An 18,406-nucleotide genomic window follows, 5' to 3' on the forward strand; every position below is an offset into this window, starting at 1 on the left:
ATAATAATAATCCATTTTATAGAAATGTTTATGTCACCAGTAAAGCCGCGGTTGGAAAAGAATTTTCTATTCATTTTAAAGAACAAGAATGTCGTAACATTAATCAATTTGGGAACTAAGATATAATTTTAAGTGTTAAGTTCAAGTTTATATCATTAGGAATTTTTCTTTGTAGCGCGTGAAATTGAACTCAGAGACGAAACGCGCTACAGTTATATTCGAAAATACAACGAGTGCGGCGGCATTTGTCCACAAATTCCAAAGGAAAATGGTGGATTTGTCGATGATATCATTGAGGATGGTGACCAGCGCAGAGGATATTTCACCAGTAACAACAAGTACTAGTAGTGTTGGTGATGGAATCGGTAGCACTTTACCTGCATCCTCAGCATCACAAGTTATTGGTGGGTCATCAAATCTGTCTTTGTCGGTTTCGAAACCAAATGATCAACCGAAGAATGTATCGCCAACTAAACTTCCATTATGACATCCAGTTGTAAGGTTTTCAAACAAACCTGCCTATTGAGGTAGAAAGCATTTTAAAAAATAAATAAATAAAGATACAACAGTGAACTTCTCGAAGTACTGAACGTGGTTGTAATATTATTAGCAATGCAGGGGAAAAAAAAATTTTTACATATTTGTGGAATAAATTTTGTAATCATTAATATGTTCAATCACATTTGTCCTAGTAATTTGCAAATAAGTTTTGAATATGCAAAGCAACAACAAAAATTGCAACCTTAGAATTTGTAGTAAGAAGCGTCTAAATTTATTTTGCAATTAAATTTTGTTTGTATTTAGTTCAAATCTTTATAAGTTGATATAATTAGTGAAAAAAAAGCATATTATTGTTAGTTTCTAGTCTTATGATCTTAGTGTCTCTATATAAATAATATTCTATATAAATAATATAAGAAAAAATAAGACAAAAATATGTAACATTGTTGCATATATATTTTAAATACATGATATATATGAACAATGTGTGAAAAAATAATTAAAAAAGAAAACGAATAGTGTAATAAGTTTAATTATATACAATAAAAAAATAACCTTAGGCTTAAACTTGGCCACTTAATCCTACATATCTGAATTGTAACATCAGATTTATTTTTTAACATGGCGGGAGGATGCACTTGTTTTAAGTACAAAAAAGTATGGCTATTCTCTTTTTTGGAAGATTCCCTTGTCATTTTGCTTCTCATTTTTGTATTTATTCTGATTTTATATTTTTTTATTTGTCCTTAGTTTTAATTTCTTCTCACATTTTGAATTTTTAGATATTTCAATCACGTAGTTAAGTCTTTGTCCTTAATTAGTGATTTATTAACCAATTCCAGTGAACAGTCACTACTTATAATCTCAAATATATATTTCCTGCAAGGAAAAATAATTATTTTCGTAAACATTATTAAGTTATTTATACATGGCTTGCTATAAAAGAAAGCAAAAAAAAAAAAAATTGTAAACAAGTTCGGTTATAGAAAAATATTGAACATTTTTTAGAATATCACGTTAAATCCAAATCTAAAAGTCTACAGTCATTGGTTTTTCCAATTTGTTTTTTACAAAATTCAATGCAGCCAAAACTTAAAATAAAAATTGAATGCATACTACCTTCTAGTCAAATTGTTAGAATTTTCGTACCTGATGGATTTCCGGTTCAGACACTATCCTACTACCTGAATGATTGATAATTAGATTAAAACTAATTAATATCTTTTTTCTAAGTTTGAATTTTTTCTTAATCTTCAAACATCAGAATTTAACTTAGCTTTAAAATATTTTTCTATTTATTTGTATTGCTTTTTACTTTTAAATCATCGATTGTTTCAAACGTTCAGGTTTAAGATAGAAAATTAAAAAAAAAAAAAAATTGTCATGGACTAACCAATTTCACCTTTATTTATGTAATTGCAAACGGCATCATAGACAAATAGAAGAAAAAAGTGTCTCTATAATCGAACTACCTGTATAATTTATCATGACTTTCTGTTCCTTTAGAAAAAAAAACTTCTTTCCATTGTCAACCGATTTTTTTTTTAAAGAAAACTTGAAAAATATATATATAAGATCTAAAAATAAATAAATAACCACTATACTTTTATTTACATGTATAAATAACTTGTGAAATTTATATATCATATAGTGCGCATATATTTATATTATCAGCGACTACTGAACCAACTTACCAGAAAAATTCATTTATAGCAGACGCAGTATTGATGAGAGTGCATATTAAATTATGAATGCAATTTATATAATGCAATAGAAACAAAAATCAGGTAAGATTTGAAAACAAAAAGTAGATTACTTAATTTTTTATTGTTTTTATTTTATTTTGTTTTTACCAATTCCAAATAACGTCCTTCATTCTGTTTAAGATGTAATTTTTGTTATTATTTTTAGGACTTACTGAAATAGTTATTGAAAACATTTCTTACGAATTTGTCTACAAAATAGGTCTAATTGAAGATAGTTTCCTGATAGAGAGATAAAGTAAGGTTCTCTCTCGTTCTTTTATACCTTTTTTAATTGTATTTTACGGAAAACATTTGAAAAAACACTGTAGCAAGTGAGTAAAAATATAATTTGGATTTTAATTCAAAGAACTCGTCATCTAGTGACTAGAATTAAAAGAATTAAAAAATGATAACAGGATAAAACAGAACGCTGAGTTTAATCACTGACAGGTTAAACAAATAACCATGTAATTTTATGCATTGATTTTTATAACTAACAAAAATAAAATTTATATATTACTTTAGGATAAAAAGTTTTTTATGTTGGATAAAAAAATAAAATAAACTTTTCCAAATATACAAATGAAGTAATAAATCTAAATGAAATACTTAAAAAATAAGTAAAATTAAAATTTAAACATCTTGTATCCATGATTGAAGAAATTTATAGGAATTAGAAATTATTCGTGAAAAATAATTTAATTCCTTATTTTCTATTTCAAAAAAGGAAAATGTGGAGGATATTTTTCGAAAATGAAAGAGATTTTTTATTGATGGCGAAGTACGAGAGTCCACGGAATTTTACTATATCTTGTACTCTTTATTGCAAATTATCATTAAACAAAAAAAAAAATCTTAAAATTAAATATAATAGCTGTTATTTCAGTTCTCACTATCAATAATTCTGTTCCAAATGATTAAACTAGTTAGAGAAATTAAAAAAAGAAAAGAAAATCAAAATTATAGTTAATGAGATTATGTAAATAATAAAACATCTCTTTCTAACTTAATAAGATTGATCCACAGAATGAAGGCAGTTATTTGTCTACACTACCACTTTTTTATTATGATTTGAAAATTATGATATTTCCAGTTATTTATTTTTATTTAAAAAACAAAAACAATTCATTACCAATATTATTGGTTTTTTTATATTAGCATGAAAAAGTTAAATATTGTAATTCAATTTAAATTATTCACAATTTTCACTCATGTGAAAATACGCATTAAGTCTTCAGTGGAGGATAAGTGATCTCATATTCAACTAATCTGTGATCTAAGATCTGTGATAGCTTTTTTTTTTTTTATTAGAGAATAGTTTAATTATTTAGTGCATAATTAGCACAATGAATTGCAGGTAAGATATACTATTCTGAAAATATTCTTAACTGGACCAAATTGAGTACAAGTTATCTTTTGTATTTTTTAGTAAGAAACAAAAAACTTCCTTTAACTGCATGAATAAATTTACTAAATTGCGTTAATTATTGATGAAAAATAGTGCATTTAGAGAAACTGGTGGTGCAAAGTTCCAAGCAACAGATATATCAAAGGAGGTTTTTTAAATTGTACAAATTACCAACTAATTATTTTCTTTTTTCAAAATGTAGGATTTTTATTCAAATAGCTTCAAATTTTGATAAAAATTTTTGTAAATACTTTCATTATTAAGTTATTGATATATCTTCTCATCTTAAACTTCCATCTTTCAGGGGTAACTTTTGGTAAGCTTAATTGTAATGATGTTTTTATTTCGTTGGCTACATAATTCAGCTTGATTTTTTTCTACAATTTATTTATTTTAAACTGCTTCTTTCAAAATTATTATTTTCATTGTTAATAAGTCGTAATCACAGTGCATAGATCATACGAGAACTTTTTAACTATCAGTGACTCAAACATAAATTAATTATCAAATATTCACCGTTCGCACAGTTTCAAATAATTGGTTTGGTTGTTATTTATTATATGGTACAAGTGAAGTCTTCCGTTTTTATTAGGTTTGTTCCCACAAATAGTTTCTGATTAGAAGCCAACTACCTGATTTGTGGTTTTCACTTAAGCATACGCATCCTTGATGAGTTTGGGATTAATTAGAAAAAAAGATTTGTTGGTGAATATATGGTCCTCATACTGTTCTGTTCATCTCAAACTATTTTCAACCTAGTTGGTTTTTATTTCCGATTATCAGTTTGGAATTTGTTTTGAATTGAAACGTTGAACTTTCTTGAGCTTGCTTTGGCCAATCACAAATCAGTGCGAGGCTTTGTTGGAACTGACCTAATAGTGACTGCGATTTCAACAGCACTGGTTTACTGATTTTACGGACAAGATTTCTTCTTTATTTGTAATAATAAACAAAACATTGGTCCGGACTAATAATTGTAAGTAGTCGGTAAAGAAATTGATAAAGAGGGTTTTTAGTAGTTCTAATTTAAAACTATTTACACATACATAACAGCTCCAGTCAATTTCATACATTGCTTTGTAAATATCTTGGTTTTAAGAAGTGTACTCCAAAAGTAACACATAAAAGTGCTAAAAAATATTTCCACGAATTCAGTTGCAACATCGCAAGTTGGTTGTCTTCGTCGTATCCCCTTTTATCTAGACATAGTGTTCCTCTTAAGAATTTTTTAAGATAAGAGAGAGCCAAAAATCGGAAGGCTCCGGTGAAAAGGAGGGTGTCTATCCCTCATTCGCCAGGATTTCTTTAGACGCTTCATCTACATATGAGGGCGTGTTAAAGTGAAAAAACTTTTTCTTTTGAGTTCTGTTTTCCGTTTTTGTAGTCTTTGGGAGAGTGTTAAGTTGTTCTTGTCCTAAATTAATGAAAACAGAATTTTCTCTTAATTTTTCTTTTTTCTCTCCAAACTTCCTCCTTGGTATTATTGACAACTGACGAGTTTCCAGATTTCCATTGTTTCGACAGTTGTTTGGTTTCGGGATTGATTAGGGGTTTATGCCTCTCAAGTGGAACAAATTGATGATGGCGCGTTGTTCTCGTGAAAACGAGACGTTCATCCGTATGAAACCAATCACTATAAGAAAGACTATTAATGAAGGCGCTGATATCTGGAGTCTCATATTCGGTATTTTTCTTCTAGGTTGTCTGTACTTGTTGCAAGAACAAAAAACAAAGCTAAGAGTCTCAAAAAAAACGCTTTAATTTTGGATTTCATCTCATAATTTTGAATGACGTGCAGTTAAAATACATACATTAATTTTTAAATTTAAATCAATGTTTTGTATTTATTATATAAAATTCTACTTTTTAGCTTTTGTGAGAAGTTTACATTAATTTTTTTAAATAATGAAATAATGGAATAATTTTTTATGGTTTTTATTTAAATTTGCGACTATAAAATTTATTGGTTTTAGTGACAGTAAAATATTAAATTAAGGATTCCTCGCCAATTTGAATCCTTAATTATTGGGTACGATTCTTCTCTAGATTTGAAAAGGACCTGAAAATACAAGTTACAGGAAAGATTCATTTCTGTCGTTAAGCTTTTAAAATTTCAAAGAACTGTTAGTCTCGAATGAAAAAGTTGGTGTGTGTGAATAGTTATAGAAAAACCAACGTCATGTTAGCATCATATCTGCTAAGACAAAATGTATTTAAAGTTGCGTCTCATAAAAAAAGTCAAGATAATGGGTGAAAATAGCAGTGAAAAAAAAAATGCATTATTTTTTATTATTTAAGTTTATTTTATTTTATATTTTTCATCAGTTTAAATAGATAATAATATTCACCATCTTTTTTTGGATTGCGTTAAAGTAATATTTTTGCCTTAGCAATTTTATGTAAATTTTATGGTTTGTGAGAGAAATAAGTGAATTTGTAAAAAAAAAAAGGCAGGGAAAGTTATCAGAAAACTTAATAGATTAGATTAGTAAATAATTGTAAATATTTATTTTTACGTCGTTAAAGGTGAAGTCAAATTTTTAGTTATATTTATTTTATATGTTATTAATTTACTGCTAAACATCGGCTACTTGCTACAAAACATTCAGTCATTGTAAGCTATTGGATTGTTACTATTATGTTTTTGTTTTGTTTTTTTTCCTTCTTTGTTTAGCTCATTACAGACGCAGATAGTTTCCGGAAAGAGGGCAATGGTGAAGTATGTGGGATAAATTAATTATTTTTGACATTTTTTATCCATAATAACTTCATTTCTTATGAAAAAATGTCAATATTAAAATGGATAAAAATCTTTTTTTAGTTTCTCATTTAGATTGATGAGATTAAACCAATATGTATTAATTTATTGGAAACTCTTAGTAAATGCAGTTGTGATATGTAATTAGGAAACAAACTTATTAAGGTATTGAGTTTTATGTGATTCATTCTAAGCTTCCGTCCGACATTGCTTTGGTGCTTGGTGTCCATAATCAATTTCAAACTAACAAGAACTACTTATTTAATATGCTATCACTTCACTTTGTATTTGGATTTACGAAATTACGGGAGGAGATTAATCTAGTCTCTGAACGCATGGGAGGAGGTTTGTATTGTGCATTTAAAAAATAACCTAGTTTGTAGAAAACACCATTTGCATCGGGTTTTTTTTTCCGAAGGACATGATCAATAATAGATGCTGTTATACCAAAATTTTTAACATTACTTTTCTCCAAATCTGTGGTCGGTCCAGTTTATCCACAGATACACTTAAACGAACTGGTACATTTTCTAAGGCATTCCTTAAGATCTTAGAACTGCCAGAACCGATTTTTTACATCTTTCTATTCCCCATAAAAATAATTAAGTACTTAATGAGAACCTTTTCGTAGGTCGCTCTGCAGGCAATCCACGGTTTGAAAATTGAATTTCGAGCTATTCACAGAACATGCGGAGCAAAATAATCGTTAGTATTTTATTACTGTCTTTATCAAGAAAAGCTCGTTTAAATGTGTGCCCTACTTTGTCTGGAACAAATATTCGCGAAGATATTTCTCATGCGGAATACAAATCGGGTTTTTGTGTTTTATTCTCCGAAATTCACATCTATGCCGCTAAGATAAGGGCTACTTTTTAAAATATATATGTACATCTTATAAAATACTTGCAAATGAGATAGTCATTTGTCCCCTTGTAACAGATACGCATCAGAATATACCTTCTGAAATTTCAAAGAACTATGTTAGACGCCTTAGATTTTTGTTTAAAAAGTCGCTTTTAAAGATTTAAAATGTATAAATTGTACACCGCAAGCATACCACCAACTTCTGTAGCGAATACCAAGACAAGTCAGTTTGTGTAAAACTATTTACTCAAAATTCTCGGACCTGCAAAGTTTAATGTTTTATTTTCTCACCAAAGTACGGCTAAGATTGATTTTATTTTGAATAAAATCTTATATCGACCTATTTGTATGCTAATGTGACCTGTGTATCAATATTTATTTCCTTGATGAAATGAAGTGCAGAGTTTCAAGCCAGTGGCATCCATTCTTTTTTTTTGGCTCGTGTAAAAATAAATTACTAAAATTCCAGTTAGTCTAAACCTTTAGGTAAGGACATTTCAGAAAGAATACAAACAGGAAGCCATTCGAAATACGATCAAATATACTCTCTTTAAATTCATTCCGTACCAATATAAATGTTACGTGTTCTTTACGGATTTAAACTCTTACAGATTTTTTAAAATGTCTAATCTTTAGTATCTTATGAGCCCCCTCCGAATAAACTACACTAACTCTCTAGAATTCTGACTACTAAAAAAGTTACTCAGAACATTAAAATATACAAATAACACGTACAGGATCCTTAAAAAAAATAAATGTATACTCGATTTAATTAATTTTATTTCATTATTTTTACGTCATGATACCACATACATATGTAGCATATGGTGTAACACACCATGTAACCTTCAAATAGCAACTGTGGGTGCTGTATGTGTCATTCAAGTACATAAGAACTGCTTGAAAGAATGCTGCTTTCTAAGGTTGAAGTATAATATAAACGTTCATTTGTATACGTTAACATCAAATGAAACTATTTTTCAGTCAATTTATAATTTCCTTTTTTTAACGATATTTGTTCCCTTATTGAAATCTTACTTTTTTATCTTAAATGGAAAAAGTTTGAATTGTATTCAAAATTTGTACTATTTGAAGAATGATTTCTTGGTCAAACGTAACTGACAAAAGTACTTTTGAAGATTGCATTCGCCTTTATAGATACAATAGAGTTCATTATATTTGTTCTATTTGTTTAGGTAATTTAAAAGTACATAACTGAAGTTTGTTACTACCAAATTCATTTATTTTCTGGGCTTAACCAGTACGTCAACTTGCAGCCCGGTGATGAAACATTAAACAAGGAAATCTATCTACCACTTGACTGGTGAAACTTCTTAAGGTAGTTTTACATATTATTTAATATGTTCAAAGTAATACAACATTAAAACTTTTTTTCATATAATTCGGATCATTCTCTGTGTTTCTGAAAAATTTAAGTTTTAATTTTTGTTTGATTTTAAATTGATTGAAAAATTCATCATCAATGTGCATGTTGCTTCTGTTTTGTTTCCATATTATTTTTAGTCAAGCTAATAATCATGTAATTGTTTTGATTAATCTTTACATTAGCCCAAATAGGTGTGGTCTATTTATTTTAAGTGCATGCGCGGTAGAGCAATACTTTGTTAAAACATTCATTTTTTTTTTTAGCTACCGCTACAGTTATTTTCACTTTTGTTTCTGCAAACATTTTACAGTTTGCAGAAGTAAATAATACAAAAGATTTGTATCCGATCTGCAACCATTACAAACAAAGAAATTTAATGAAAACTGCGAACAAAGGAAAATGGGAGAAAAATGATATTCCTTCAAACTGAAAGTTAATTTATCAGTAGGTACACGCTTAAATATATTAATTACAAAATGTTAAATTATGCATCCAATTTAAAGTGACATTTTGGCTAAATGATTTGATGTGAATGCTAAAACAAAACAAGAAATTTAAAATGATATTTTTGTAATTAAGTAAACAAGTAGTAATTAGTAGAAAAATTAAGTCGCTTATAAATTAATTTTCTATTTTTTTATTTAGATAGAAGAAAAAGATTTAGTTCATTCTGAACAATTGAAGGAACTGTCTTATAGAAATTAAAGTAAGTACATTTATTACTTTATTCTGTGTTGATGTGCGTATAATTAAAACTTAAGTAAGAATTGTATAAGGGTTGATCGCCAAAAAATGCACGAAAAAGCGTAACGTTTAATTAAAAATGCCCAACTTTGACCATTTTTATTCTATAAAAGATAAAAAACTATATAGGTTTCGAGGAAAAAAAGTTGCAAAAACGGCACTTACAAGAATTCGTTTTCTTGTTAACTTTTTTGTAAACAACGTAGGACCTAAACGCGTAAACCGACATTTATGAATGAGGCGTCACGATTCGGTTCTTTTAGGCTGGAAACATAGTGGAGCGGCGAGCAAAGCGGCGATGATAGCGAAGAGCAAAGCGGCGAAATCAAACACAAGTAAACATATGGGACCGCGCATAGTGGCGAGCAAAGCAAAGATAGAGCAACGCTATCTATAAAGAGTAGAGCGAAGCGTTATGACATGTTTGATTTCTTCGCTCTCATCGCGCTCAATTTGTAAAGGTTATTTTTCAAAGGTTATGGATATTGATACATTATTAGTTGTTTGTTTAAAGAAACCTCTGTGGGGCCATAGTATTTGTGAAGCTACAATAGTTTTTAATAATTAATAGTTTAAATTAATTAACAATTAGTAGTTAATGGAGAATTCAGGTAATTTTTGCTACATTTAATTTGGTTCTCAATCCCTTAATGCTAACTTTCATCTAAATACTAGGCAAAATTAAATTACATTTTCACGTCCTACTACTTCTGATCAGGACGAATTCTCCAATCCTTCTTCTGTAGCGTCGTACTACTCCAGTTTTTCAGATGAACAACATTAATTTATGACAAATCATGGTGTAGTGATTTAATAAAATTATTGTGTTTTTTTAATTGACTAATTTCTTTTTATCTGCATATATTTCTATTTTATTTTTATTTATTTTGATTTTCTTATCTTAAAGTAACTGCTAGGATTAATGGGGTTACACAGATTTGTATTTAGTAAATAACCTAAATAGTTAATTTTTCTATATTGTGCCTAACTCATGTTATGAGCTGTATTACTCAAAAACAATAAAATTTGATTTTGATTAATGGGGTTACACTGGGCTAATATGTAATCAAATGTTGATATAGACATTCGAAAATACGCATGAAACTTGCCAGGATGCTCCCGAAGTTGTTGGTACAAGTGATGAAATTCACCAAGTTCATTTCTAAACTTATTTATGTCATGTACACTGCAGCTCCTACTACTAAGCTGCTGCAAATACCAAAGTTTCAACGAAGAATTTTCATATAAAAATAGTTCCTCCATCTTGTTTTGTCAAAAGGAGAACGCGACTAAGCTCGTCACTATGTGCATGCGAATCTTTGCTCGCTGCTCGTCGCTCTCTTTGATCTGAAGTAGCTATCATCGCCGCTTTGCCCGCCGCTCCACTATGTTTCCAGCCTTAGTGTGTTCTATTAAATACAGCTGTTATCTAACAATTTTCAAACATTTATTAATAGTTTGATACCTCCAATCATAGTCAATCTAAGTTAAATGGTTTGCTACTGTTTACTGAACAATGGTTTTGTATGTGAAAATGGCCAGCGTGAGTCTGTGATATTTAATAAATTCTAAACGATATTAATGAAAATTTATAGCAGTAAAATTGTTTAAATGTTTTTATTGTTATAAAAATTAAATAAAGATTTTTCATAACTTGTGAACTTATGAGCTGAAGTATGAATGAAATGTTGGATGATAGTTTATTTCTGTCCCTTTTGTCGTTTAATCAACCCAAAAACTTAAGTTTTGAAACTGTTGCTGTTAAGGAAATTACTATAAGAGATAAGTTACTTAAATCCTGTTACTTAAAAACTATAACATCGGTAAACGAACTCGCTTAATTTGAATCTCCTTCATTAGATTTCAACTTTTAAATGATTAATTTTTGTTTAAAGTTGGTATTTTAATTACCTTGTTAATGGATATTTAATATTATATTGAAATGTGTTCTGTTAAATTGGGATGTTAAGAGGACAAGCCGCATCGTTTTTAATATCAAAAATTCATTTAAAAAGTATTAAAATATTAGTAAAAACTAATGTTAATTTGCAAGCTCAAAATGTTATTCATGTATATTTTGTATTCTTTATCCCGTGCCTTTGTCCTCAGGGCCGTGTCACCATGCTCTAGCTCGCAGTACCAATCATGGCCCTAAGGTTATTCGTACCTATTTCTACATTCTGGTCAATAAACAAATAAGGAAATCTATGTACCTACCATGATAACTAGTGGAGCTGTTCATCAGGTAGACTAATCAATCATTTATTACATCTAATTAAAACACTTGATTTTTATTTGTAGTCTCTTGAATAGAACGTTTATTTATTCAAGATTAACTCGTTTTACTGAATTATGATGATTTTCAGATTGAAAACAGCCAATACTGGGAGTACTACCTGCAATACTGTCCATCAAATGAAGATAAAATGAAAAAGACGTTGAGAAAACATCTAGTGAAAATGTACGAATAACTTTTGTCATAAATCAATTACTAAAAAGGGTATTATTTAGTTGTAATATGTAATATGCATATTTATATCGTAGTCTAAATAATTATGCAAATTTTTTACTATTGTAAAAAAGGTTCTATTTAGGAGCAGAAAAAAAACCATTTACGTCATGAAAAAAAAAATTGCTGTGCATTTATCTCTGACAATCTAACCATCACCTCTCTCCCAAAAAAATATGATGTTGGGTATAATATATGACAGTTAAAATGCAACGTAAGTATAATTCATGTTAAAATAATTTATTGTTTTATAATGCTACGAATACGTACTAAAAGATTGATCTGTTTAAAAGATTTAAACTAAAATATCAGCATTTATATTTTATTTATTTCTTAAATTATTGAAAGGTACAAATTTTGTATCTCAAACTAATGGTTGCGTATTAATTTGTAGTATCATTGAATAGAATGCTTTTTAATTAACAATTAAATCTAAAAAAACTGTTTATTTCATTAAATAATGATTTTCAGATTGAAAACAGCCAATAACTGCAATACCGTCCATCAACTGGAGTGGAAATAAAAAAGACGTTGAGAAAACATTGATCAATTGGGTATGTACAAACAACTTTCGTTATGAATGAATTACTTTAAAAAAAGGATTATTTAGGTGTAGGTAGTTTGCATGTTTGTGTCACTATCTTATTTAACATATGATTTATTGACTAGTGGAAAAAAAAAAATGTATACTTATTATTTAGCAGGAGCAAGAAAAAGTTTACTTTTAAGAAAAATCTATTTATTTCGTACCTTTTATGTAATTAGAATTTTAGAATTTTACATTCTATGATACGAAAAAATACATTTATAAATTAACAAAATACAACAAGAAGTGTTAAAAAAACTTTTGAAACTAACAAAAAAATTAATTTAATTAAAAATGAAAAATTAGTTTTAAGGAAATCTGCCAGAGGGCATCACATATCAGCCAGGTGAAATAATAGTTTCAGAAATAGTCACTAGATAGCAGTGCTGTAACCTTCCTATATAGATATTCGCCAATTAGCACAAATTCTCGTCAGTAAGACTTGAGTTATGCGTGGGTAGGACAGTCTAAACATATGTGAGGTCTAGCCTAGCACTCATCGCCTCTTTTCCATAGAATCATGATTTCGGATAATGGTTAGGGAGATGTCGCTTCGAGGGTCGGCGAGCAACTATTCTCTAGTCGGGTTACGCAGTTATTCTTAACTTCCAATAACACTACCTGAGACAGAATAATTATGCTAATATTCTACAACAATAAGGAAACTCTAAGTGCAAAATTGGTTGAAAAACAAGTAAGTTCTTAATCTTATATAAAATTGCATCTGCATGGCTGGAACACCTCCAAGTTCACTGGTTTTCTGTTTTCAATATTTCTTTGCAATATAAAGTATAAATGATAAATCCCTTTTAGCCCCTGCTTTTTACTCTATATTTTACTCCCCTTACTCTGCAGTCTTTATGTTTAATTATTTATTATTTCACAGAAAAATTAAGATGTTGAAACAATTTTTTCCCATAGGTATTTGATAAATTATCAGATTATGCTATTTTTTTTTTTTTTTTTGGCGCATCAACAGCTGAGGTTATTAGCGCCCGGAGCTTTTTCTCCAGTGCACTGCCGGCCTCCGGACAGTGTTCTCTCGTCACAGACAACACTGTCCATCACCGGACAGTGAGCTGTAAGAAGCTCCTAGGAAGAGAAAATCTAAGGGTCAGCTGCTGGATTCGAACCCGGGACCTCCGCGTGGGAGTCCAGTATGCTAACCTCATAGCTAATCCCTTCCCTAGATTATGCTATTGAAATTATATATAAAATTGATAATATGTTCGGTTTGTCTTATATACGATTTGCTTGCTCAAGGGAAGTGTGCTAAATTACTTTTGTCCTGGCTTTACATTATGTAATACCAACCTGTAATGTAATATTATTATGAAGCTTGCTCAGATTAAATCTCCTTTACAACATTTCTACTTCTATGTGATAAATATGTATATCTTCATAATTGGTTATTCTGTGATGAATGTTAATTGTTTATTTTGAAATCTTGGGTCCCATATAGTGGACCGTTTTAGAGGCTATGCCTCGACTTCTTATGTTTCAATATCAAAATTGCATTAAAAAATAAAAGTTGTGTTTTAAAATGTATGTTTTTCTCTCCATCCAGTGCCTTTGCTCAAGGACCCTTTCTGCCCTTCGCTGGCAATTCTTGATCTTGGCCCTTCTTTACATCCAGCAGCACTCCATATATAAGTTGAGGTGATTCACATCTAATTTCTACATTTCGTTCATGAAATCTTGGAACCTACACTGTTAATTTGTGAAATTCTACTTCAGGTAGTTTTAACTTAATAGTTTTTAAATAATTTTAGAAATAATTTTATTATTTCTAAAGCATGTTAACAGGGGAAAAAAGTCCAGATAAATCAATACTTTTAATTTCATGAAAAAAGATTCAAACTGATTGAAAAATGCAAGTATTAAATATTTTATGTTTCTGTGTAATCTTTGAAATTTAATTAATTTTCGTCTACAAAAAGATTTCAGTTCTATAAAACCTAAGTTAAACTTTTAAATTAATGTAAGTTTGCTTCAAAAAGTTTAGTATCACCAATAAAATGTTATAAAATTACCTCAGGATTGTTTGTTCATTTGCTTGCTGAAATTTTCATCAATACGAAAGACATGATGTTGCCACAATAAAGAAAAACCTTTAATTTTAGTAACTCTATTTATTTCCTTGCATATTTAAAAATATAATACAAAAGTCCAGCATGCAAAAAAAGTAGTATAAAATTTAAGAAAATAAATCACAAATAAATATAATAGAAAAGTAATATAAATCAAAAAACGGGAAAATATTACCAAAAAAAATCCATAAGAGGACGCGACAAAGTAGGCAAGTTAAGAAGTAGTTTAAATATTTACCACCAGGTAACAGTGCTAAAATCTTCCTGTATATAGATTAGTAGGGGGTAGAGTGATGTGCTCACGACAAACGTTCTCCCCACCCTTACATATCCCTCTCTTATTTAGGCAAAGACGGAAATGTAAAAGACGTTGAGTTAACAACGATCAAATGAGTAAGTACAATCAACTTTTCTTCTGAATCAATTACTTAAAAAATTGCATGTTTGTATCACAATCTTTTTTTTTTTTTTTTTTGCTTTAAGGCGCGTCAACATCTAAGGTAATTGGCGCCCGGAGCTTTTTTCAGTGCACTGCCGCACTGCACAATCTTATTAAATGATTTTTTGACTTAAAGGGTACATAAAAAGTGTTATTTACTAGCAGAATAAATAAAAACCTTTAGTTTGAAAAAATAAAATTATTTATTTGAATACCTATTTTGTTTTTACATAGATTTCATATTTTACATTCTATTATACAAAAGATATACATAAAAATCAACAAAGTACAAAAAGAATAGCTAAAAAACGTTTAAATCTAACAGAGAAACTTAAAGTAGTACAGAAATCGAGATAAAAAAAAATTAGTTCCAAAAAAATCCGTCAGAGGGCGCCACTTATCAGACAGTTGGGAAATAGTTCCAAAAAAACCCGTCAGAGGGCGCTACTTATCAGATAGGTAAAAAATAGTTCCAAAAGTAGCCACCAGGTAGCAGTGCTGTAACTTTCCCTATATATACGGCAACACAAGTAATTCTCGTCAGTATGACTTGAGTGATGCAGGGGGGAAGGTCGCTCTGTCGCTCCCAAACATATCTATTCTAGTCTAGTCTAACATCCATCACCTCTCTCTCAAAGAATCATGATGTCGGGAGATGTTGTCGCTTCGACAGTTCTCCCCACCCTACCCCGCCCTTCCAGCGAACTTAGTTATATACCCGCCAGAGCAAGATGGCGGCAGTAGACTCCACCTGATCGGTAGGTTCCACCACTGGCTTCTAGATTGCTCCAGCTGACTGTTGCTCTTACACACTCTCACGACTCTTCCGGCCATTTTTAACCTTCCCTCTAGGTTTTCCTTTTTTACTTTAACCACTCTCTAGACTCTGTAACCTTCCTTCCTTAGGTTTTCCTTTTTATTTTCTTCGTCATTTTGAAATATTAATAAAATATTTATTTTTTTTCGTTTTATTTTTACTTTTTTTATATTAATTACCAGAATAAATAGAAAAATAAATAAAATAATTCTTTAAGACTTTTTTATTCAGAAACCAACTTATATTTTTTTTAAACATGCAATTTTTAATTGTGATGAAATCATCTATATTACGTATATTAATTACATACTTCTTTTTTTTTTTATAGATTCCTAACCAAAGTTGTTGGAATATTCACACTGAATTGATGTTTTACGTCTTTTTCACTTGGGCTTCCATTGATGAATAGTTTTTCAGGCAGTTCTCTGAAATCACCAGTATTTAATCCTGAAAATTAACAATTAATTTTAATTGAAATGAAAATAATTAAAATGTTTACTGAGTTTTACCTAGCATTAAGAAACCCGAGAAAAACTTCTATAACAATTTATGTATATTATAAAAAATAAATAAAGAATACTGTGATCAAACTAATAATTGATAATTTCTTAAAAACCTATGTACATCTTTTTATTAGTCGTTTATCTATTTGTGACTAATTTAGAAGTGAATCGCGATTACGTTTTACCGAACTCTGAACTTGACTCAATACTGACAAAAAATTGGTATAGAAATAAAATTTGCAAAAAAACAGCTAAAAATATTTTTTAAAAAATTGCTGTCTGAAAATAGATAGGTTGAGTCAGTATAGATATGAAATGGTGAAAACAGGTAGAAATTTGACACTAAGGGTACGCTACACTGAATAAGTGTATGTACAAAATGCTTAATTAAGCGGAAATAAAACTAAAAATAATTTACTCAGTGTAACCTACAAGGTCGATTAAAAGCCAACACTATCTGAAATATTAAACTTCAAAAATAACATTCATAACCTAGTTTAGTCGATGCACCAATGAGCCACACTAACGAATTCTGTTGAGAGCATTCACGAATTTCTCTCGTCACAACATACGGCGACTGTTATTACATTAGATATAGAATTTTTCATTAAAATTAAAACAAACATGATTGAAAATAACTATTTATTAATTATTTTAAGTTTCCCTGAGGTTTAAATGTTTTTTAGCAATTCTTTTTGTATTTTTATGATTTATATGTATATTTTTTTGTATAGTAGAAAGTAAAATATGAAGTCTATGTAAAAACAAAATAGGTATGCAAATAAATTTTTTTGTTTTTCAAATTAAAGATTTTGATTTATTCTCCTACTAAATAATACTTTTTATTTTCACTTTAAGTCAAAAAATCACTTAACAAGGTTGTGATACAAACATGCAATTTACCTATACCTAAATAATACATTTTTTAAGTAATTGATTCATAACAAATTTTTTTGTACTTACTCATTTAACCGATGTTTCATTTCCACTTTAGTTGATGGATGGTTTTACAGTTATTGACTCACAGTATTGGCTGTTTTCAATCTGAAAATCATTATTCAATGAAATAAACAGTTTATAGATTTAATTGTTAATTAAAAAGCATTCTATTCAATGACACTGCAAATTAAAACGCAACCATTTGTTGCGAAGATAAATTTGTATCTTTCAAAAATTTAAGAAATATATAAAATATGAATGCTGAAATTTTAGTTTAAATCTTTTAACAGATCAATTTTTTAGAACGTATTCGTAGCATTGTCAAACATTAAATTATTTTAACATGAATTACTCCTCCGTTGCAATTTAACGTTGTACTAAACTTGTTTTAGTCAAGTTACACTCTGCCATAAATTTAAATCATTAGTTTGTTAAGTTTATCAACCAAAATAAACGATTTTTCAAATTCAACTTTGTTCAAAATTATTTCATTTAATTCATAAAATCTAAAGAAATGCGTGTTCGGTGGATATTAAAGGAATGGTGAAAAATTAAGCGGCAAATTGAGAAAGATAAGCAAAATACCTTATGAAGCCGATATAAAAGGAAAGGTCTTGTTCACACACGCTCCAGAAAGTACTTCTCATTCTACTCCTGTTTGTAGGCACTACTACCCTCTTCATTCTTGTTACGAAATAGTAAAAAACCATTACCAGCGAAATACAGTGCTAGTAACTTTTTATCAGTTCTGTAATCTTGTTATTTTTTCTTACACTGGCTTCTAGAACCTTACTTTTTATAGATCTTCGTAAAGGCATCAGTTTACCCTCAGTCAACCACCTCAGAGGTAGAATAACCAGATTTGGGTAAGGATTACTATTTCCCTGCTCTTCCCGTGCCGCACTACACTTTCTAACTGAGCAGACTGAGCAAGGGAGGTTACGTTCTGTTATCCAAAATATTAATGAGTTGTCAAACATATGTAAAAATTATGAATTAAAATAATTGAAAACTAGTGCATAATAAAAAGCAATATTTTTTTTTAATTCTGTGCGAGTAATATTTTAGAACTGAGAAGTTGGAAATGTATTTTACGAAGGAGGCGCGAAAATTTAA

The 18,406-nt window shown here is 29.2% G+C and overlaps 1 protein-coding gene and 1 long non-coding RNA gene across 11 annotated transcripts in view; one reads left to right on the plus strand and one right to left on the minus strand.

Moving 5' to 3' along the window:
• The window catches only part of LOC141450352 (uncharacterized), a 30,217-nt gene extending 14,491 nt beyond the window's left edge, over positions 1-15,726 (plus strand). For 2 of the 10 annotated variants that reach the window (XM_074120696.1, XM_074120705.1), the window contains 8 exons: positions 176-8,199; positions 8,473-8,615; positions 8,927-9,107; positions 9,309-9,369; positions 11,517-11,652; positions 11,774-11,868; positions 11,991-12,130; positions 12,388-15,726. In XM_074120696.1, coding sequence (XP_073976797.1) covers positions 176-487 — 312 coding nt within the window. In that variant the 3' untranslated portion in view covers positions 488-8,199; positions 8,473-8,615; positions 8,927-9,107; ... (3 more) ...; positions 11,991-12,130; positions 12,388-15,726. Of the gene's footprint in view, positions 1-175; positions 8,200-8,472; positions 8,616-8,926; positions 9,108-9,308; positions 9,370-11,516; positions 11,653-11,773; positions 11,908-11,990; positions 12,131-12,387 lie in introns of all 10 variants that reach the window. The other 8 variants (XM_074120701.1, XM_074120697.1, XM_074120699.1 and 5 more) reach the window with 8 other exon arrangements.
• A 330-nt stretch (positions 15,727-16,056) lies between these two features.
• LOC141450366 (uncharacterized) lies at positions 16,057-18,406 on the minus strand. Its single transcript, XR_012456073.1, has 3 exons — positions 17,876-18,406; positions 17,315-17,395; positions 16,057-16,295 (listed from the first exon to the last, which is right to left on the minus strand). It is a non-coding gene; the product is annotated as an uncharacterized lncRNA (long non-coding RNA).

The sequence above is a fragment of the Rhodnius prolixus genome, unplaced genomic scaffold (genome assembly GCF_049639745.1).
Source record: "Rhodnius prolixus isolate KJV_2025 unplaced genomic scaffold, Rpr scaffold_2, whole genome shotgun sequence".
Lineage (NCBI taxonomy): Eukaryota > Metazoa > Arthropoda > Insecta > Hemiptera > Reduviidae > Rhodnius > Rhodnius prolixus.